The sequence below is a fragment of the Gadus morhua genome, chromosome 7, assembly GCF_902167405.1.
Source record: "Gadus morhua chromosome 7, gadMor3.0, whole genome shotgun sequence".
In the NCBI taxonomy this organism is placed as follows: Eukaryota; Metazoa; Chordata; class Actinopteri; order Gadiformes; family Gadidae; genus Gadus; species Gadus morhua.
Window position 1 is genome coordinate 32,139,277 of NC_044054.1, and position 19,594 is coordinate 32,158,870.

At 53.9% G+C, this 19,594-nt stretch overlaps 1 protein-coding gene across 1 annotated transcript in view; it reads left to right on the plus strand.

Annotated features, from left to right (window-relative positions):
- LOC115547156 (unconventional myosin-XVIIIa-like) overlaps positions 1 to 18,843 on the plus strand; it is a 75,341-nt gene extending 56,498 nt beyond the window's left edge. Inside the window, 10 exon segments of the mRNA XM_030361125.1 lie at positions 1,047 to 1,163; positions 2,489 to 2,521; positions 2,523 to 2,552; positions 6,672 to 6,809; positions 7,982 to 8,167; positions 8,436 to 8,575; positions 9,326 to 9,370; positions 14,351 to 14,473; positions 15,394 to 16,975; positions 18,564 to 18,843. Coding sequence (XP_030216985.1) covers positions 1,047 to 1,163; positions 2,489 to 2,521; positions 2,523 to 2,552; positions 6,672 to 6,809; positions 7,982 to 8,167; positions 8,436 to 8,575; positions 9,326 to 9,370; positions 14,351 to 14,473; positions 15,394 to 16,948 — 2,367 coding nt within the window. The 3' untranslated portion in view covers positions 16,949 to 16,975; positions 18,564 to 18,843.
- Positions 18,844 to 19,594: the final 751 nt, after the last annotated feature.

Here is a 19,594-nt window from a genome sequence, read left to right on the forward strand (position 1 = left end):
CCTCTCTCCTTCCTCTCCCCCTCCCTCTCTTCCTCTCCCCCTCCCTCTCCTCCTCTCTCCCTCCCTCTCCTCCTCTGTCTCCCCTTCATCATTCTCCTCCTCGGCGGCGGCCTCCTCTTCCCTCGTCCCCTTCACCCCCATTCACCTCCTCATTCCACCCCTCCCGCCCATCCTATCCTCCGCTTTCACCTTCTCCTCCTCCTCCTCCTCCTCCTCCTCCTCTTCCTCCTCCCTTGGTTCCTCTGCGGAGGTTTCAGCTCTTCCTCCTCCTCTGTGGGTCTGACTGTGAGGAGCGTCTGTGTGTGGAACCAGCAGATAGTGCTGCTGGAGCCCCGGCCGCCAGCTAATGTCCATTTATCACATTCAATAGCTCAGGCACGAAACCTGCCGTTCCGGGCAGGGAAATCATTTCCTCTCTCTCCCCCTCCCTCTCCCCCTCTCTCTCTCTTTGTGCCGTGTCCCTGGCTTTCTCCCCCCCCCCCCCCTCTCCCTCTCCATTCTTCTGCTTCTCTTTGTGTCTCTCTCCAACTCTGTCTCTGTCTTTGTGTGCCTCGCTCTATCTCACACTCTTTTTGTGTTTGTCTCTCTCGCAATGTCTATCTGCGTGTGTGAGTGTACTTCTGTTTGTGTTTATGTGTGTGTGTGTGTGTGTGTGTCTCTGTGCGTGTTGTTTGAATCTGCGTCTTTCTCTGCTTTTCTCTCTCCCTTCCTCTCCCCCCCATTCTCCCTCCCTCGCTCTCTTTGTATGTCCTTATGTCTCTCTCCCTCTCTCTTTTCCTGTCTGTCTCCGTGTCTCTCTCTTATCCCACTGTCTCCCCCTGTTTGTCTCTATGTCTCTCTCTAATCTCTCTCTCTCCTGTCTGTCTCTCTCTTATCTGTCTGTCTCTGTCTCCTCTCTCTCTCTCCTCCTCTCTCTCTCCTCTTCTCTCTCTCTCTCTCTCTCTCTCTCTCTCTCTCTCTCTCTCTCTCTCTCTCTCTCTCTCTCTCTCTCTCTCTCTCTCTCTCTCTCTCTCTCACCCCTGTGTGTGTCTATGTCTCTCGCCCAGCTGGAGGAGCAGATCAGTCGGATCCAGAGGGAGAAGAACGACCTCCAGACGCGAATGGAGGAAGACCAGGAGGACCTCAACGAGCTCATGAAGAAACACAAGGCCGCCGTCTCCCAGGTAACACATGCACACGCACGCAACAGCACACACACACAAACACACACACACAAGTTTTCACGCAAGCACGCACACACGCACGCATGGAAGCATGGATACATACACATACACATCCATACACATATATACATACACATGTATACACACATACACACATAAACATCAGACACACATAAACATACACACACGCAGTCACACACAAATATACACACATTAACACATGCACATACACACATTGTCCCACTCTCACACAGACAGACACACACATACATACACACAGATTCTCACTCACTCACTCACTCACTCACATCACTCACTCACTCACATCACTCACGTCACTCACTCACTCACTCACTCACTCACTCCACTCACTCACTCACTCACTCACTCATCACTCACACACATACTGTCTCAGTCTCTCACATGCACACACACACACACACACACCCGTGTTAGTGTGTGTGTGGAGGAGAGAACAGGGTTGGTTGTTTCATTATTCATTAATTTCTCATGCCTCACGCTATTAAAAGGTCAAATATTTATAGAGAGAGCAGTATAGTGCAAACACACACTTACCCAGCCACACACACACACACACACGCCTACACACACACACACACACACACACACACACATCACACACACACACACACACACAACACACACACACACAACACACACACACACACACACACCACACCCATACACACGACTTTACTAGCAGTTTCTACATGCACCTGACAGACAATTTCTGTCACCCTAGCATTTATAATATATCATATATGATATGAATAAATTGGATTTATAAAGCGCTTTTCCAAGGCTCATAGATTCTTTACACACAGTGGCGATGGTTACAGAGCAGACAACACACAGACACACACACACACCGGGGGCGGGGCTAAGAGAAGGCCGTAGAGGGGAGGCGGGGCTTGGGGCGGGGTTTGACAAAATGGGGGCGAACTCTGAGTCTCTGATGTCAATGAGAATCTCCCACATTTCTGGTAGACCATATGCACGCACACACACAAACACTGAACCTACACTGACCTGTATAACTGTAGAACTTAATTATCTCTCCCTTCTTATCTCTCTCCTCTCCTCTCTCATCTCTCTCTCTCTCTCCTCCTCTCTCTCTCCTCTCCTCTCTTCTCTCTCTCTCTCGTTCTCTCTCTCTCTCACAATTTGTCATTCAGGTATCTAATTATATTTTCTATTTTGTGTAACACATTATTTTTTGTATCATGTTTTTTCTTTTACATCAATCAATCAATCAATCAATCAATCAATCTCTCTCTCTCAGTCTGCTCCGGGACCTGGGCCAGATCAGTGATCTCCAGGCCCAGCTGGAGGAGTCCCACCAAGGAGAAGCAGGAGATCCAAGAGAAGGTAACGCATGCGGCTACGTTCTGGGCCAGTTAACGGGCTAGCGCGCTAACGGGCTAACGGGCTAACGGGCTAACGGGAGCAGCGGGCCCGCTGGACGCGGCTCTGATGTCTGCCGAGGTCGGACAAAAGCAGGCGAGGAATAACAATAGTCAGAAAGGAACCCGGATCCCGACGGAGTTTGCCTTGGAAACGCGCTGATGAAAGGCGTGGTGGCGGGGGCCTGGCCGTCGCTCGCGGTCGTCCTTTCAATCACCCCCGTCCCCCGCCCCCCCGCCCCCCCGCCCCCCCGCCTCGCAGCACCGGCCACACCGGCCTTAGAGGGGCTCGGATATAATGACTAGACACCCGCGCAGGCAGCCCGCCGGAGGTGAGCCACGGCGAGGCAGGCTTTGATTCGTCCTTCGTTCCTTAAACACGCGCAAGTACATGCACAAGCACACGTACACTAGCGCAAGCAGACACACACATGCGCGCGTAATTACACAGACACACGCACACAAGGACACACACACAAGCACACATGCGCACGCACACACACGCACGAACACACAAACTATTACCAAACCTACACACGCACACACACACCCACGTACTTACACAGACACACACTCCTAAACCCAGCCACCTATACACACACACCACACACACACACACACACACACACACACACACACACAACACACACCACACACACACACCCACCACACACACACACACACACACACACCACCACACCACACACACATCACACACGCCGCGCACACGCACGCACGCACCGCACACACACACCACAGCACACACCCCTACTCCACACTACTCCTTTGACAAGAACAGCCGACCTGACGACCAGCCTTCTTGAGTCGACTCTTGTGGCGGTTATCAACATCCAAGCGGCCGCGTCAGTTCCGTCTTAAACAACTCAAAGCAGGGGCTTTTAAATCCTGCTACGCTCGGAGCTAAGTCCTTGCTCAGTGGTGTGGAGATTTTGGGATTGGATCTTTGGTGACAAGGCTTGAGATGTAATTAGAGCGGTCGGATCTTCCCACGATGCAAAGTCAGCGTGCCGTCTGTGTTTCTGAGACAGCTGGTCTTTAGCCTCCTCTGTACTCTGTCGACTGTACCCGGGCCAAGGGCACCTGTCTACCGTTCACCTGTCGACTGTACCTGCGCCGACGACACCTGTCTACTGTACCCTGGCCAAGGGCACCTGTCTACCGTACACCTGTCGATTATACCTGGGCACACGACAGCTGTCGACTGTACCTGGGCCAAAGACACCTCCCTACTGTACCCGGGTATAGGACACCTGTCGATTGTTCACCTGTCTACTGCACCCGGGCCTAGGACACCTGTCGACTGTACCTGGGGGGCCATGACACAGGTCGACTGTACCTGAGCACACGACACCTGTACACCTGTACACCCATCGTTACCTCCTGTATCTGTTTTAGGTGGAGATGGAGCTACCTTACTTATCATTATTTGTTTTGAGCTATCTTTAGCCTATCTTAAGCTGTAGCTATCTTTAACTTATCTTTACCTGTTTGCTCGAGCTATCTTTAACTTATCTTTAGATGTTTGAGCTATCTTTAACTCATCTTAAGTTGTTGTTTGAGCTTAATTCCTCTATCCCAATGTACCTTTCTATAACTGTAGCTATTATTATTTGTCCGTTGCTTTCTTTAGCCGTCGCTATCTTTAGCCGTCGCTACCTTGAGCTGTCACCATCCTTTGCCGTAGCTCTTAGCAGTAGCTCTCTTTAGCCGTAGCTATATTTAGCCGTACCTTTTAGCGGTGGCGTGATGCCAACAGGAGTCACTTAGCGAGAACAAAAGCCGGGCCCTGAGTCTTTTCAGTAACTGCTCTCGGAGACGTTTGAAAGGAACACAACAGCGGAGGTTCATGTTTCACGCTCTGTCATTGAGGAACGAGTGGGACAGGCTGGCACCAATGGGATCCTTCAAGGGGACAAAGAGAGCGTCATAAATTACCGATGCCTATTTGAAAAACTCAAACCCTCAAACAACGGCAGAAGAACATGAAGCTATAAAGAGGACTTGGATCATTAGAGCGCTTAGTGTAGGACCTCCACTTCCGCCCTGTTTGGTTCCATTTCAGTTATCTGATCATACTTGTTCTGACCTCCCTTTGCGGGCCGGTTATCTCCCGGCTCTGGTGCCTGACTGGCGATTGGCTGAAACGTTTTGCTAAAAAGGAAGACAAACTTCCGCACGGGGCCCACATCGTACGTGGGCCTTAGCATGCCCGGGGCTTAGCGTGGGCGGGGCTAGGCGTGGGCGGGGCAAAGCGTGGGCGGGGCAAAGCGTGGGCGGGGCAAAGCGTGGGCGGGGCAAAGCGTGGGCGGGGCACAGCGTGGGCGGGGCTTAGCGTGGGCGGGGCTAGGCGTGGGCGGGGCAAAGCGTGGGCGGGGCAAAGCGTGGGCGTTGTGCAGGGTAAGCGTGTGCGTGCCTTAGCATGCGGGCTAAGCGTGTGCGGGGCTAAGCGCGTGCTTCGGGTTAGGCGTGTGCTCGGGGCTAGCTGACGTGTGAGAGAAGCTGCTCTTTCAAGCTGAACGTTTGTACTTTTTATTTGACCTTCACCAGGAAATGTTCTCTTTTCAAAGTGTGGTCTGGCCAAGTAGGCAGCATCACAAGGCAAACACACGATCTAAGTTACAGAAGTATCGATGATCCAGTTGGACATCCGTCTTAATCCGGCACCAAACTACCAATCAGAGCCCCGGCACCAAGCTCATCCCTGGCTGGTGACAGCCGGTGATTAACTGCCCAACGCCTCACTTTGTCTCGGTCGTGATGAGGAGATGGAAAGTTCCACGGGACAGCTTCTCTGGGTGTGTGCAGGAATGGGCAGAGACGAAAGGTGAACTCGATTGAACTGTGCTCAAAGGGGCACATTGTTGTTTACAACGCGATCAGGCATTTGATCAGTTTGATTGATTTGAAACAACATTCTGTGAGCAGCAGAGAACGCGCGCTGAATTGATGGATGGCATTTGTCGTCGTTCAGCTCTCACACCAGCAGTGAGCTCCACTCAATACGGTCGACCGGGGGGCTGAACCGTGACCGGTCTGGAGAATGTACTGTTTTACTATTTTAGTCATTTAGTAGATTCTTTTAACCAAAGCAATTTACCGCGACTTCGATGCAGACGGTAGAGATTGGGGTACGCAGCGTGAATGTGGTCGTTGGGGAGCCAAATAGCACTTAGCAGATAACAGGAATGTACTGAACAAGTACAGAAAGTAAAATAACCGAAACAAGTGGGGAACTTAAATAACAACAACACAGGTGAACAGAATCCCTAACACAGGAGAAAGGGAATCATCAACGAGGACGTTCAGGGAAAACCAACTAGAGGGGGGTCAAGATGAATGGGTCTGAGGGGGTACATGAGACAGAAACATTGGGGAACCCCCCAGGTATTTGCTTACGTACATTTACATTTAGGGCATTTAAAATGTATTTTTTTATCCAAAGCGACTTACAATAAGTACATTTGTCAGACGGAAGAGATACAAAAATAAATCTCTGTCGGTTCAGTAAGGATGTTCAGGGCAAAGTAATAACTATCACTAGGTTAACCCATTCCCCGTATACAACAGAGATAGCTAAGATAAGATGCTACACTATGCTATTATCTGTCGGGCTGGGCGATTAATCAAATTTCGATCTCGATTTAGATTTTACCGTCAAACGATAGCAAAACTAATATAATCGAGATTTCGTTTTTTGCATTTTTTTATTCATTTTTTATTAAATGTTTTATAGGAAGTGCAGAAGAACAGCAGGATACATATCTGTACATTTATTTTTGACCATTTTGTGTATTTTTTTAAGGCGAAATTTCAAAGTTCTCAGTTACAAAGTGTTTTTTGGGAGAGACATGCTGAATAAACACATCACGCTTCGAAACTCAAAAATAATCGTTTGAATAATCGTGATTTCAATATTGACCAAAATAATCGTGATTAGGATTTTTTCTTTCCACAATCGAGCCGCCCTAGAGTTCTGCTTCTAAGCGTCCATGTGCTAGCGTCCTGCTCTGTGCTGCCCCCGTGGGGGTCCGTCGTTCACGACTCCGTCTCGTTCCCCCCCCAGCTGCACGCCCTGCAGAGCCAGCTGGAGTTCCAGGTGCAGTCCATGGTGGAGAAGTCTCTGGTCAGCCGGCAGGAGGCCAAGATCAGAGAGCTGGACACCAAGCTGGAGTACGAGAGGACCCAGATCAAGAGACTGGAGGTAGGACCCCCACCGTCAGCACCACCCACGGACCCCCCGTGAACCCCAACACACACACGAACACCATCCACACATGTCCGTAGTCAGCTATGATGTCACCGAGGTCCGGACCTCGGGAACTTTTTTTCTAGTGCTAAAATTCAAATTATAAACTAAAAACTAAACTGCATGCAAAAATCAGACGTTGAGAACTTCTCCGAGATCAGTGAACGGTTAATTCAATTAAGACTTGATACTTTGTGTCCGCCGTGTGTGACATCGGTTTGTGCGTGCACGGGCCGAGCATGCCCCCAACAAAACTGAACCCCTGCAACTGAAGCTTATTCTCCCAGATCCACCAAGTCCACCATCAGACTTTAAATCTGAATCTAGAATTAATTAGAGACAGAGTTCTGTGTGATTGTGTGGTTTCTTTGCAAGGGCCTTGAGTGTCCGTTTCGTATGTCTGTGTTTGTATGAATGAATATGAATGTAGAATCAGGTTAGACAAGGAACGCGCCAACATGAGGGATTGAACTCTGAGTGTCTTTCAGCCGGGAGTCGATCACGTTCCGCTCTCCCCTAATGACCCGCCGGTCTGACATCATGTCCGATCCGTTTAGACGCCGTCAGAGCCTCTTAACCCCCACTCGTCCCAGGTCATCTGTTTGTCATTCCGTCCAATTTGTCCACGCTGATTGGATCGGACGTCCGATGGTTGTGAGGTTGTTTACTGTCCTCCTGTTGGAGGGGCTTTGACTGGCTGTGACCTCCTTCCTGGTCAGTATTGTCGGGGGGCTCACAGAGGAGAGACACGATGGACTTATTGTTTTCGTGATATTTGGCTCCATCGGAAAACTGATCTGATGATTTATTTTCCTTCAGGGAAGGATTGTAATATAATCGTTTAGTAGTTTGTTTTAGTATTTGGGGATGATAGATTATTGTACTGAAGCTATGGATATTTGCCATTGTTTCTGAATTTATCTAAATTGTTGGGCTTTAGTGAGACAGGATTGATCGAGGGAGGTATCAACGAGTAGCATAGGGCCGCAGGTGGGAATCGAACCTGCGGTCGCTGCGTTTTTTATCCCACCAGCGCGCTGAGCCTCAGATTTGACCCCATCTCTGTGATCAATGGAACCAATGTAAGAGCGCTGGTGGAACCTGTGGCTGTGTGACGTTCTCCCCAGAGCCTGGTGAGCCGGCTGAAGGAGAACCTGGAGAAGATGGCCGAGGAGAGGAACCAGACGAGCACGGCGGAGAACCGGGAGAAGGAGCAGAACAAGCGGATGCAGAGACAGCTGAGGGACATCAAGGAGGAGATGGGGGAGCTGTCTAAGAAGGAGACGGAGGCCAGCCGCAAGAAACACGAACTGGTGAGATCCTCATAACCTCCTCCTCCTTTCTTCCTCTCCTCCTCCTCACCTCCTGACCTCTACCTCGCCTTCTGACCTCCTCTCGTCGTCACCTGACCTCCTCCTATCCTCGTCCCCTGACCTGACCTCCTAACCTCCTTCTCTCCTCGTCACCTGACCTCCTCCTAACCTGACCTCCTCCTGAGTCTCTCCTCTCCTCCTAACCTGACCTGACCTCCTGACCTCCTCCTCTCCTCGTCACCTGACCTGACCACCTGACCTCCAACAGGAAATGGACATCGAGAGCCTTGAGGCGGCCAATCAGAGCCTGCAGGTGGACCTGAAGCTGGCCTTCAAGAGGATCGGAGACCTGCAGGCCGCCATCGAGGACGACATGGAGACGGACGACAACGACGACCTCGTCAACAGGTAGGCGGGGGCGAGGGGGGGGGGGGGGGGGGGGGTCATCCTGTATTTATGTGTGTGTATTAACCTGTATTTGTTTGTGTCAACCTATATTTTTGTGTGTGTGTTTGTGTGTTTCAACCTGTGTGTGTGTGTGTGTGTGTGTGTGTGTGGGGGGTGGGGTTTACCAACAGGTTTCTTTGGGATCACACAGACTGGGGAACCACTAGGCCAAATATGTTGTGTGTTTGTGTTCATGTGCGTGGTTCTGTGTGTCTGTCTGTGTGGGACACAGAGTTTTGAGTAGTTGTGTTGTGTTTTGGTACGAGTGTTGAGTGTGGGACACAGGGTTTTGCATGGTTGCGTTGGGTTTTTGTAAGCCTGTTGAGTGTCCGTTTCTGTTTTTATGTGACAATGAGTTTTGTGCGTGTGTGTGGGCGTAAGCGTGTGTGGGAGGGTGTTTGTGTGTGTTTGGGCTTCCTCGACTATGTATCTTGTTGTTTACTCTGTCCCACGCTGCTCTCTATTTCCCTTCTCCTCCTCTCCTCCTTCCTGCTCCTCCTCCTCCTCCTCCTCCTCCTCCTCCTGCTCCTCCTTCCCCTCCTCCTCTCCTCCTTCCCCTCCTCCTTCTTCTCCTCTTCTCCTCCTCCTCCTCTCCTCCTCCTCCTTCTCCTCCTCTCCTCCTCCTCCTATCCTCCTTCTCCTCTTCTCCTCCTGCTCCTCCTCCTCTTCTCCTCCTCCTCTGCTCCTTCTCTGCTCCCTCACTCTTCTCAGCCTCCAAGACATGGTGACAAAATACCAGAAGAGAAAGAGCAAAACGTGAGAGTGGGAGCAAGCCCGTCCTATCTGCTGCTTGTAATTGTGTTTTTCTCGCCCATTTCCGCCCCAGCGGGAGCATGGCGGCACTGTGTCGCTGAAGCTTTGAGGTGTTTGTTTGCCATACTAACACGTCAAACAACACACACACACACACAGGCATGCACACCTCATCATTCATCTCTACTCCCAAAACCCTGTGTTGTGCTAAGGTGCTAAAACATGAGCTACTCCTTCATCGTGAGGTGTTTGTGAACAGCCCTTGTTTAATGTGCATGTCGTTTCATGTGCATGTCGTTCTGCTACACCACGCTGTGTATTTGAAACCTTTATCGTCACTGTTTTACCGTTAACTAGTGCTGGCAGAGTTTGTGGTCGCTGTTGTTGGCCAATTATGCGCCTCCAGCCCTGTGATTGGTTGAAACAAATACGAAACGAAAGAAAGCGATACGCCCTGTTCCCTCAGATCTGAGCGAGTCCACAACTAGACTTTAAATGTGGATATGCAAAATTAGGTTAGAGGCAGAGTGTGGTTGTGTTGTGTAAGTGTGTTGAGTGTCCCTTTGTGTCCTTACGGGACACAGAGATTTGCGTGGTTGAGGTGAATTGTCATCACGCGTCATCATTCAACTCTACTCTCAAACCCCCGTTTTGTGCTAAGAGGTTACGTGCTTAAACACGAGCTACGCCTTCATCACGAGGCCTTCAGCCATTGTTTCCTGTGCATGTCCTTCTGCTATACCACGGCGGTCTCGGCTTGTTTGTGAAGGACAGCGGATTATAAAGAATCTGCTGTCGGTAAACCTCAGGTTTTCCCTTGACTGAAGAATCTGCTCCGAAAGGCTGCCAAGGTCCGGCATTTCCACGGTGTTTTATGCCTCTATTCATCCAGCCGATGTCATTCCGAGAATTTATAAGCTGACAAACGGTGGTGACAGCCACGACGAGAGCGACTGCACACAGGAATCTCTGGCTTTTAGCGTCAGGATTTCAGAGTCTGACACCCTCAAGAATTCAACCTTGGCGGCAGAACAGAACATATGAAGGAGAAATAGTTTGAGCGGAAAGTTTTCCTTCTTTCTTCTGCTCACAGTTGGAGGCGGAGACCGGATGAGATTGCGTTTGCACACGTCGGGCTGGAAAGAGTTCACTTAACGCAATCGTGTTGCCTGTCTTCTGTGGGCTTTTAATTCCATTAAATGGCCGTGCATGGCTGCATGGCTGCATGAGGCATTAGCTCGAACATACGAAGCGCTCCGGAACAAGACGTGGGGGTACGGCCTCGCGCCGCGGTGATCACTTCATTATTAACACCAATTAACCCGCCCGGCGTCACATGCACTTAGATAAAACCACGACCTCACCCTCATGTCTCACGTGCGTGGGCGCGTCGACTATTCAACACGTAATTGGGGGAGTATTGATGATATCCTGCCCGAACTCTGGTGTCATTCACGCCGATCCATTTGCTTTCTGTTTCCTCACAACGGCTCTGACACCCATGTCGAGTTAGATCATTTAGCCGGTCGTCAAAACGTGGTGAGACCTAGGGGGAAAGAAAGGGAGAGTGGGAGGGAGAGAGAGAGAGAGGTTTGGTTCTGCATGCGAGACACAGGCCTCAGTCGTTCCCTCTGTTGAAACCATGTCTCTCAAACTCTTTCTCGGTCTCTCTCATATTCGCTTTCTCTCTCTCTGTCTCTGTCTCTGTCTCTCTCTCTCTCTCTGTCTCTGTTTCTCTCTCTCTCTCTCTCTCTCTCTCTCTCTCTCTCTCTCTCTCTCTCTCTCTCTCTCTCTCTCGTCTCTCTCTCTCCTCTCTCTCTCTCTCTCTCTCTCTCTCTCTCTCTCTCTCTCTCTGTCATTCTCTCACGCTCACTCTGAATGGAGGTGTGCAGAAGAATGTTCTCACACTCTGAGTCAATACTCATTGCTATTCACTTTTCCATAGACGTCACTGTGTATCCAAGCCTGGAGGGAGGGAGAGCGAGGGAGGGAGAGAGAGAGATAGACACACAAAGGGTGAGAGAGGGAGTAGGAGGAAAGAGATGAAGAACCAACATTTGTTCCTGCCCTAACCTTGATGCGCCAGTGGTGTCCATTAACAATTATGTCAGGAAATTGACGGTAATTTGAAAAGCGGCATTTTCTCTGGATAATTTGCGTTACCTTTTGGACGGGGTGGCGAGGTAATGGCTGGCGCGCCCAGACAAGTGGGCGACGGCGTGAAACCGGCTCTGGAACATTAGTATTTATAGGCGGATAAACACGCGCTCCCTGAGCCATTTAGCATGGCTCTCATCTCCCTGCGATGCCCTCGTCCCACTTACACACCGCTCCTCTCCGTTTCGACGAAGTAAAAAAACGAAAAATAACAACAACAACAGTGTTTTGTGCTGCCCCGGTCGACTGCTCTTTCCGCGGTGATACTCCCGCTCTAACAACCGGTGTCGGTATCCTCTGACGGCTAGCATCGGGCTAATGTCACGGCCGCGCTAATTACTCCTCCAGCGCCGCGTGATGAGTGCGTGTCGAAGGCGTCACAAAGTGTTTTGATAGCGCCGAACAACGCCCCCAGAAGGGCTGATATCTGTTAAATATGTACTTCCAGGTTAGCAGGGTGTGGGTGTGTGGGGAACCCGCTGGAGTGGAGGCGCGGGGCTGATGTTGAGGATAAGTATTCCTGACAAAGATTTACAGCCGCGGGAGGCGGGGTGTCGGAAGGGATTAGCGTCCGGCGCTACCTTAGCCGCGCGGCGCAGGCGCGGACGCCTCGGGTCCGGTTAGCCGGCTGGTGCGCGGGCCGCCGACAAATAGCTTGTGACACCGTTTGCACGGCGCTCATTGGGCGAGGCACCTCGCCGCACACGCACACACACACACACACACACACACACACACACACGTGTGCGTCCATCCATGTGTGTGTTTGTGTTTGTGCGCGGGAGAAGGGAGAGTTTGATGTTGACGCTTAAAATGTAATTTGTGGAGCGGGACGACGAGTCGAGCAGGTGAGGAAATATCGAATCGGTGTCGCCGTGACGACGACCAGGGCCTGGTGTTGTCCCGTCTGAGCTCGGATCAAAGGTCGGACTTTATTGGAGAGCGGAGGCAGTTTGATTAACTTCAGAACTATTAAAAAAATGCATAACCATTAAACAAGCGATGCAGAATAAAATATCTTGATCTCTAGCGGAAAATACTAAATTATCAAAATATATTTATTTATTACATTTCAAGTGAATCAATTCCGTGTGGAATCAACAAATAACTTTCGAAACACTAAAGCAATGGCAGAATAAAAAAATCAGTAAAATACGTGACCAAATTGAACAGCCTTATAAAATAAATAACATCAAAACATAAATCTTTATCCTTTAGTTTTGTGCAGTAAAAACACCAGAACATTGCATCTAACGCGCCTTCAGTCGCGGCTTGGGATTAGCCTAGCTCCGCTAGCCCCCGGCGCTGTTCTCCCCGGGGGGCCCGGTACCAGAGATCTTCAGAGCGGCCCGCCCGCCCGCCCACCCCGTCCTCCAGGGTGGAGGAGCTGGTGGGTGGGTGGTGCTGGGGCTTTGTTCTCGCTGTCAACACGACACGGCGTTCTGACAGGCTGACGGAGCGTCGCCTAGCGACCGCCGAGAGAGACGCGGCGCAGCCCGCGTGTAAATACGTTGTCGGTTGATGAGGCCCAGCCGGCTGTCATCGGCATCGGTCCTGGAGTCGTTCCTCCTCCTCCTCCTCCTCCTCCTCTTCCTCCTCCCCACCCCTGCTCAAAGGCCCAGGTAGGCAGGCAGGAGATGAAAGCGCCAGCGACGGATTTATATTCCGTTTTCGTGCCTCAGTTAAGGGGAACGACTTTGAACCCTGGGTACACTTTAAGATGTGAAGTCAGCATACAGAATCAGTTTAATCATATTTCACGTTACAGGCATCCACCTCTTTGGAATTTGACCCGGGGACACGATTGTTACACAATTAATGCTCTCTAACCGTTGCTAAATATCTCTCGTTAATCGCAACAGTCGAGGAGGAGATAGAAATTAAGATATGGAAACACACACTTTTTTCCCCGCTCGTTTTCATGCCCGGCTGTCGTCTCGGGTTTATGCATCGCGGTGACATTAATAAAACGGTGGCATCCGCAGAAACCGCATTTATCGTCACAGCTCATTCCGCTCCATGAGACGGCATAAAGGGGCGGCCATCTTGATGCCCACAGCCACTCGGCCACAGAGGGGCTCATCTCCCATCGAACACAGTGCACTCCTCACAAAGGCGTTCAGCCGCTGAGGCGAGAGCTGCCGGATCCCACCCCCCCCCCCCCCCTGTCTTCTGCTCCATTTACCCCCTGAACATCCTCAGACAAAGAGATGCATAATTCAGAAGCTCACCTTGGACATAAACACAGATGAAGGGGGATTAACCTTATTTCCATCGCGGCTCTAATGCGCTCGCTCATTAGCGGCCGTGGATGGCTGCCGACGGATCGCTATGGACGAGGTCCCGGGGCCACAAGGTTGTCTGCTGATCTCCCCCCCCCCCCCCCCCCCCCCCCAATCAGCGTCGGCTGACAGGTTACATGTCAGGCCGGCGCTAGCAGGCTGGCCCTAGCATGCTAGGTTAATTAGCCCTTCAAGAGCCTCATTTACATTCATCCGGGGGCCCCCAACGCCCGGATCATCAGCACGTCGCCACGCATGTCCCCCGGTCTCTGTTTCACTCCTTGTACCTCCAGCTCGTGGCTGTAGCTCATCGTAAGAGTCCGTCGCTGATTGCCTCGCCGTCCCGCGCACCCTGAATGAACCGGTACGCGCCGAAGGTCCCGTCCCCCCCCCCCCTGCGGTGACACGACGACCACAACGACGCGTGGAGGTGACGCGCGTCGTCGTGATAGTCGTGTCTGACAGCGGCGTGATGGACGACTCCGTCTCACACACCGCCGTCCGCCGACTCACTTTCACTTTCACTTTCCCTCTCCCGGCGCAGCGGAGACGAGACGGAGACGGACTCGGAGGTGGAGGACCGCGTGGACGGCGTCAAGTCCTGGCTGTCCAAGAACAAGGGCTCCACCAAGGCCCCGTCGGACGAGGGCAGCCTGAAGAGCGCAAGGTTAGTGTCTCTCCTTCCTCTCCCTCTCCCTCCCCCTCCTCCCCCTCCCTCCCCCTCCTCCCCTGCCCTCGCTCCCTCCCCCAGGCCCTACAACCTACACACCACTCCTCCGTGTTGTCGTAGCCTCGTGGGAACAACCCCCGACCGCCCCCACCGCCTCGCCCTCGAAACAAGCGCTCCCCCGGGGCGGGGCTCTGGACGAGGGCCGGGTGAGTGTTCCCTATGATGAGGTGTCAACGGTCCCTCGCAGCCATCTCCCTAACGACGGCGGAGGTCGCGCTGACAGATTTATGGAGGTGGCCGGTGGCCAGTTGGCATGGCTGCTAAATGGTCCCTCTGACTGGGTTAGTGAGATGTTCCTTATGCTAGATTACCCTTCTGACTGTATACATAGCCGCCATAGCACCGGTTATACTCGCTCCCGCGGCCTCCATCTCCTCCTCCTCTCCCCTCCTCCTCCTCCATCTCCTCCTCCTCCATCTCCTCCTCCTCCTCCCTCTCCTCCTCCTCCATCTCCTCCTCCTCCATCTCCTCCTCCTCCTCCTTCTCCTTCTCCTCCTCCTCCTCTCCCCTCCTCCTCCTCCTCCCTCCTCCTCCTCCTCCTACCTCTCCTCTTCCTCGCCTCTTGACTTTAAAGACGCTGCCAAGGACGAATGCAAATGACAAAGAATCGTTTTCATTCCTGCGAGGCGGGAAAGAAGTGATGCACTGCTGCATGGTTTCAGACGAGCACAGAGAAGTATAGCACGGGTCCACCGGGCTACATCTCTTCCTGTAGCGTGGGATTAAAGAAACGCACATGATTAGAAAACACACACGCCGTTTCCCTTGTTTAAATTCACCCTCTCTTCCTCCTTGTATATTTCCGTTCCTCCTTCCTCTCCTTCGTTCGCCCCTGATGTGCGGTATGAACCACTCAGACACGCGGCCAACGCAGGCCCCAAGGAGGGGAAGGAGGGCAAGGAGAAGGCGTCGGACGGGGGGAGAGAGGGTCAGGAGCCGGACCTGAGCCGCTCGGTGTCGGTGATGAGCACCCTGAGCTACAGGAAGCGCTCCAACCTCAAGGACTCCATCGGGGGGAAGGGCGACGAGAGCTCGCTGTTCAGCGCGCTGAAGGAGCAGCCCGACGGCCACGACCACGCCGCCCTCCGCAAGGCCAAGGCCAAGCCCGGCGGCGGCGGCGACGCCCCCGACGACCGCAGGAAGTCCACGGCCGACGACATGGACGACCGCGGCTCCGTCATCTCCGCGGTGTACTCGGAGGCGGCCAGCCGCGCCCGCAAGGGCCTGGACCGCCGCTGGACCGCGTCCCGCGGCGGCGGCGCGAGCCCCGACGCCGACTCCGTGGTGTCCTCGCTGGCGCCCAGGCGGCGGCCGGCGGCGTTTGACGACGACGACGACGACGACAAGTCGACGATCAGCAGCGTGAGCCGCTTCAGCCCGCGCTCGCTGCAGCGCAGCACGTCCTGGAAGGAGGAGCGCCGCGCCGGCTCCCGCCTGTCGCTGGCGCGCAGCTGCGGCCTCAGCGAGTTCGGCGTGTGCGTGGACGACGACGATGACGAGGACGCCCGCAGCCTGGCCTTCACCGGGGGCGGGGGGTCGTCCTACAGCCCCCGCTCGCCGCGCGGCCGGAGCTACTCCCAGCCGCCCCGGCCCCGCTCCTCCGAGGGGAACGGCGCGGCGGCGGCGGCGGCGGACGGCGCGGACGCCAAGCCCGTCACGCACCGCAACTACCTGGACCCTGACCTGGAGGCGGCCATCAACGAGGTGCTGAGCTTCAAGCCCATCAAGTTCAAGAGGAGCAAGATGGAGGACTCCGGCGATGAGGGGGAGGAGGGGGAGGGCTCGCTGGCACCGGGGGGAGGAGGAGCGGGGGAGGACGGCCGGAAGGGCGTGTCTCGGCTGAAGGGAGACGACGAAGGCCCGGGCCGCAGCACCACCACCACCTCCAGCCTGTCCCGGTCGGCGTCGGGCTCGGCGCTGGACTACGGCCACCGCTCGGCCAGCAGCTTTAGCTCCGCCTCCAGCCGCAGCCGCAAGCCCAAGAAGAAGAGCAAGGCGTCCTCCTCGGAGAGCTCCTCCTCGGACGCCGGCCGCAGCCGGAGCCGCAGCTCCAAGGGGCAGAAGAAGAACAAGAAGTCCAAGAAGAGGTCCAAGAAGAAGGAGGCCAGCGAGTCGGAGGACTCCTCCTCGTCCTCCTCTTCCTCCTCCTCCTCGTCCTCCTCCTCGTCTTCGTCCGGGAGCTCCTCGTCGGGCTCCACCATCTCGTACCGGAGCTCCAGCAGCGTGAAGAAGGGTCTGGCGAGGCGGCCGCGGCTCTCGGACGACGACGACGACGACGATGACGCGCCCCCTAGCCGCTCGGCGAAGCACGGCAAGAAGGAGAGCAAGAAGGAGGGCAAGAAGAAGAAGGAGGGCAAGAAGAAGGTGGACAACCTGGTGATGAAGTACCTGTACCAGCCCGACAGCGACTGAGAGCCCAGGCCGGTGGGACGGCGAGCGGTGAGGCCGAGAGCCGCCGGGAGCCCCCCGGAATGAGCCGAGTCGGGAGCGTTGGCCCAAAACTAACCCACTAACGGAGTCTGTTTACCAGCGGATGCATTATTAAACACCGCCCTGATGAGTCTGTGTACTGGAGTGGGGAAATTGCCAAAGTAACAACAACACGCCTGCTGTTGCATGCTTCTGCACCGGTTGAATGGAAGGGGGGGGGGGTTTGGCCGCTCTTCGTAACGTGGACGGTGTCCGTAAGCGATGCCAACGGTGTACATGTGCTGCTGGCGGGAGGCGACATTACCGGCTCACATCCCTGGTAGTTTGTCTAGCAGCTCCTCAGCCTGGAGTCTCCTGCAGTCGGCTGGCACAGAGCAGGAGGTGGAGAGAGGCTCCCCAGACCTCCCACTCGCCCGACAGCAGATCAGAGAGAGAGAGAGAGAGAGAGAGAGAGAGAGAGAGAGAGAGAGAGAGAGAGAGAGAGAGAGAGAGAGAGAGAGAGAGAGAGAGAGAGAGAGAGAGAGAGAGAGAGAGAGAGAGAGAGAGAGAGAGAGAGAGAGAGAGAGGGTCGTGAATTAGCCTGGTCTGGATTACATGTTGGCGTGTTTCCACGGTGCTTGATCCCTCCCTCTTCAGAGAGAGAGAGAGGGGGAGAGGGAGGGAGAGAGAGGGGGAGAGGGAGGGAGGGAGGAAGAGAGAGGGAGAGGGAGGGAGGGAGATGGAGGGAGGGAGAGAGGGAGATGCATGCGGTGATGAGAGGGGAAGAGAGAGAGAGAGAGAGGGAGAGGGAGGGAGGGAGAGAGGGAGGGAGAAAGGGAGGGAGAGCGAGAGATTGCACTAGAGAGAGATAGATTCTTAGAATAGTTATTTACCAACAAGAGTCCCTAAAGGACGGGCTAGCCTCGTTGAGGAACATGAATCTGTCTCTGCCGTTCTGTGAGGCTGAGTTACGTCTCTTTGGATGTGCATTATCGCCCGCTCACAGACGGTCGCTGTGACCCCCTGATCCTTTTAACCCAGACCGAGGAGCTTTTCAAGAAGTGCGTCCGACATAAATAATTGTGGACGCCGACCGGAGAATACTTAACGATGAAGTGTGTCGTGTGAGGCTGTCGCAGAAACGGAGGCCTTGGGTTCGTTCGGGAGCGCTGTGGATACGTGTGAACGCAGAAACGCTTTACATTCCTCCCTCACCACTAGGCATGTTGCATCGTTCCCGACGTACTCCTGTCCCCCTGCCCTTGTGTTCTCCTTCAGCGGATCCGCGCTACTCCTGCATGCGGTGACGCAAACGCCTCCGTCGGGTTGCATGAGGAGACGGACACGCTCCCTCTAGTCTCCCTCTTTCCCCGCCTGCTCCCTCAACCGCCCCGGGACGTTTGCTCCATCTGCACGTTACGTCACTGACGCTCTCACTCACAGGAAACACACCGTCCCGTAGTTCAGCAAGTAACTGTGTGTGTGTGTGTGTGTGTGTGTGTGTGTGTGTGTGTGTGTGTGTGTGTGTGTGTGTGTGTGTGTGTGTGTGTGTGTGTGTGTGTGTGTGTGTGTGTGTGTGTGTGCGTGTGTGCGTGCGTGTGTGTGTGTGTGTGTCCAGTCCTCCAGTGTACAGAAGACACCTGTGTGGCCCCCGACCAGAGGAGGATGCCGGAGACCCCCCCACGCAGCCTCCGACGCTGAGACCCCCCCTGGACCCCCCAGCGCCGGAGACCCAGGCCTGACCCGGCCTCACCTCCCTCTTCCTCACCCCCCCTTTCTCACCTCATCTTCCTCATCATCATCGTCCTAACCTCCCTCACCCTCATCTTCCTCAACCCCCCTTTCTCATCTCATCTTCCTCATCATCATCGTCCTAACCTCCCTCACCCTCATCTTCCTCACCCCCCCTTCCTAACCTCATCTTCCTCATCATCATCGTCCTAACCTCCCTCACCCTCATCTTCTTCATCATCTTCCTCTTTCACTTCCACTCCCCTCCCTCATCTCCCTATCTTCATCCTCCCCCCTCCTCCCCTTCCTCATCTCCCCCCCCCCCCCCCCCCCTCTCAACTCCGCCCACGCTTGCTTTCATCTCGACCAATCAGAGCATCCCCAGCGGGGCGATGTCCTGGGTTGGGAGGGGGGGCAGAGTCGGGGGGCGGGGGGGCAGTACCACCACCACTGACTCCTGAGTACCATCACCTCAATTTGGAGTATCTTTATCATAGTTTTACTTCTAAGTGTGACGCGATTCCCGTTTAGTGACTTACTGTGTTTGTATTTATTTGAACCGAGCCGCGAGACTTTGTACCTCGACCAGTCAAAGAGCTACTATATGTGTATGGCTTGGTTTAGTTAAACCACTGGTTTAGCTAACCACCAGGTAACCACTGGGTTAACTAGCCACTGGTCTAGCTAACCACTGGTTTAGCTAACCACTGGTCTAGCTAACCACTGGTCTAGCTACCAACTGCTTTAGCTAACCACTGGGTTAGCTAACATCAGCGCGGCGGTGAGGCTAACTCCCGTTGTGGTCGTCATGCCGACGGTCTGACCGCTGCTGGAGGAACCAACGCCTGCTCGTGTTGGAGCGACCGGTGGACGTGTGCCATGCTGCTGCTTACTGCTCCTTTAATCAACGCTTCGTAG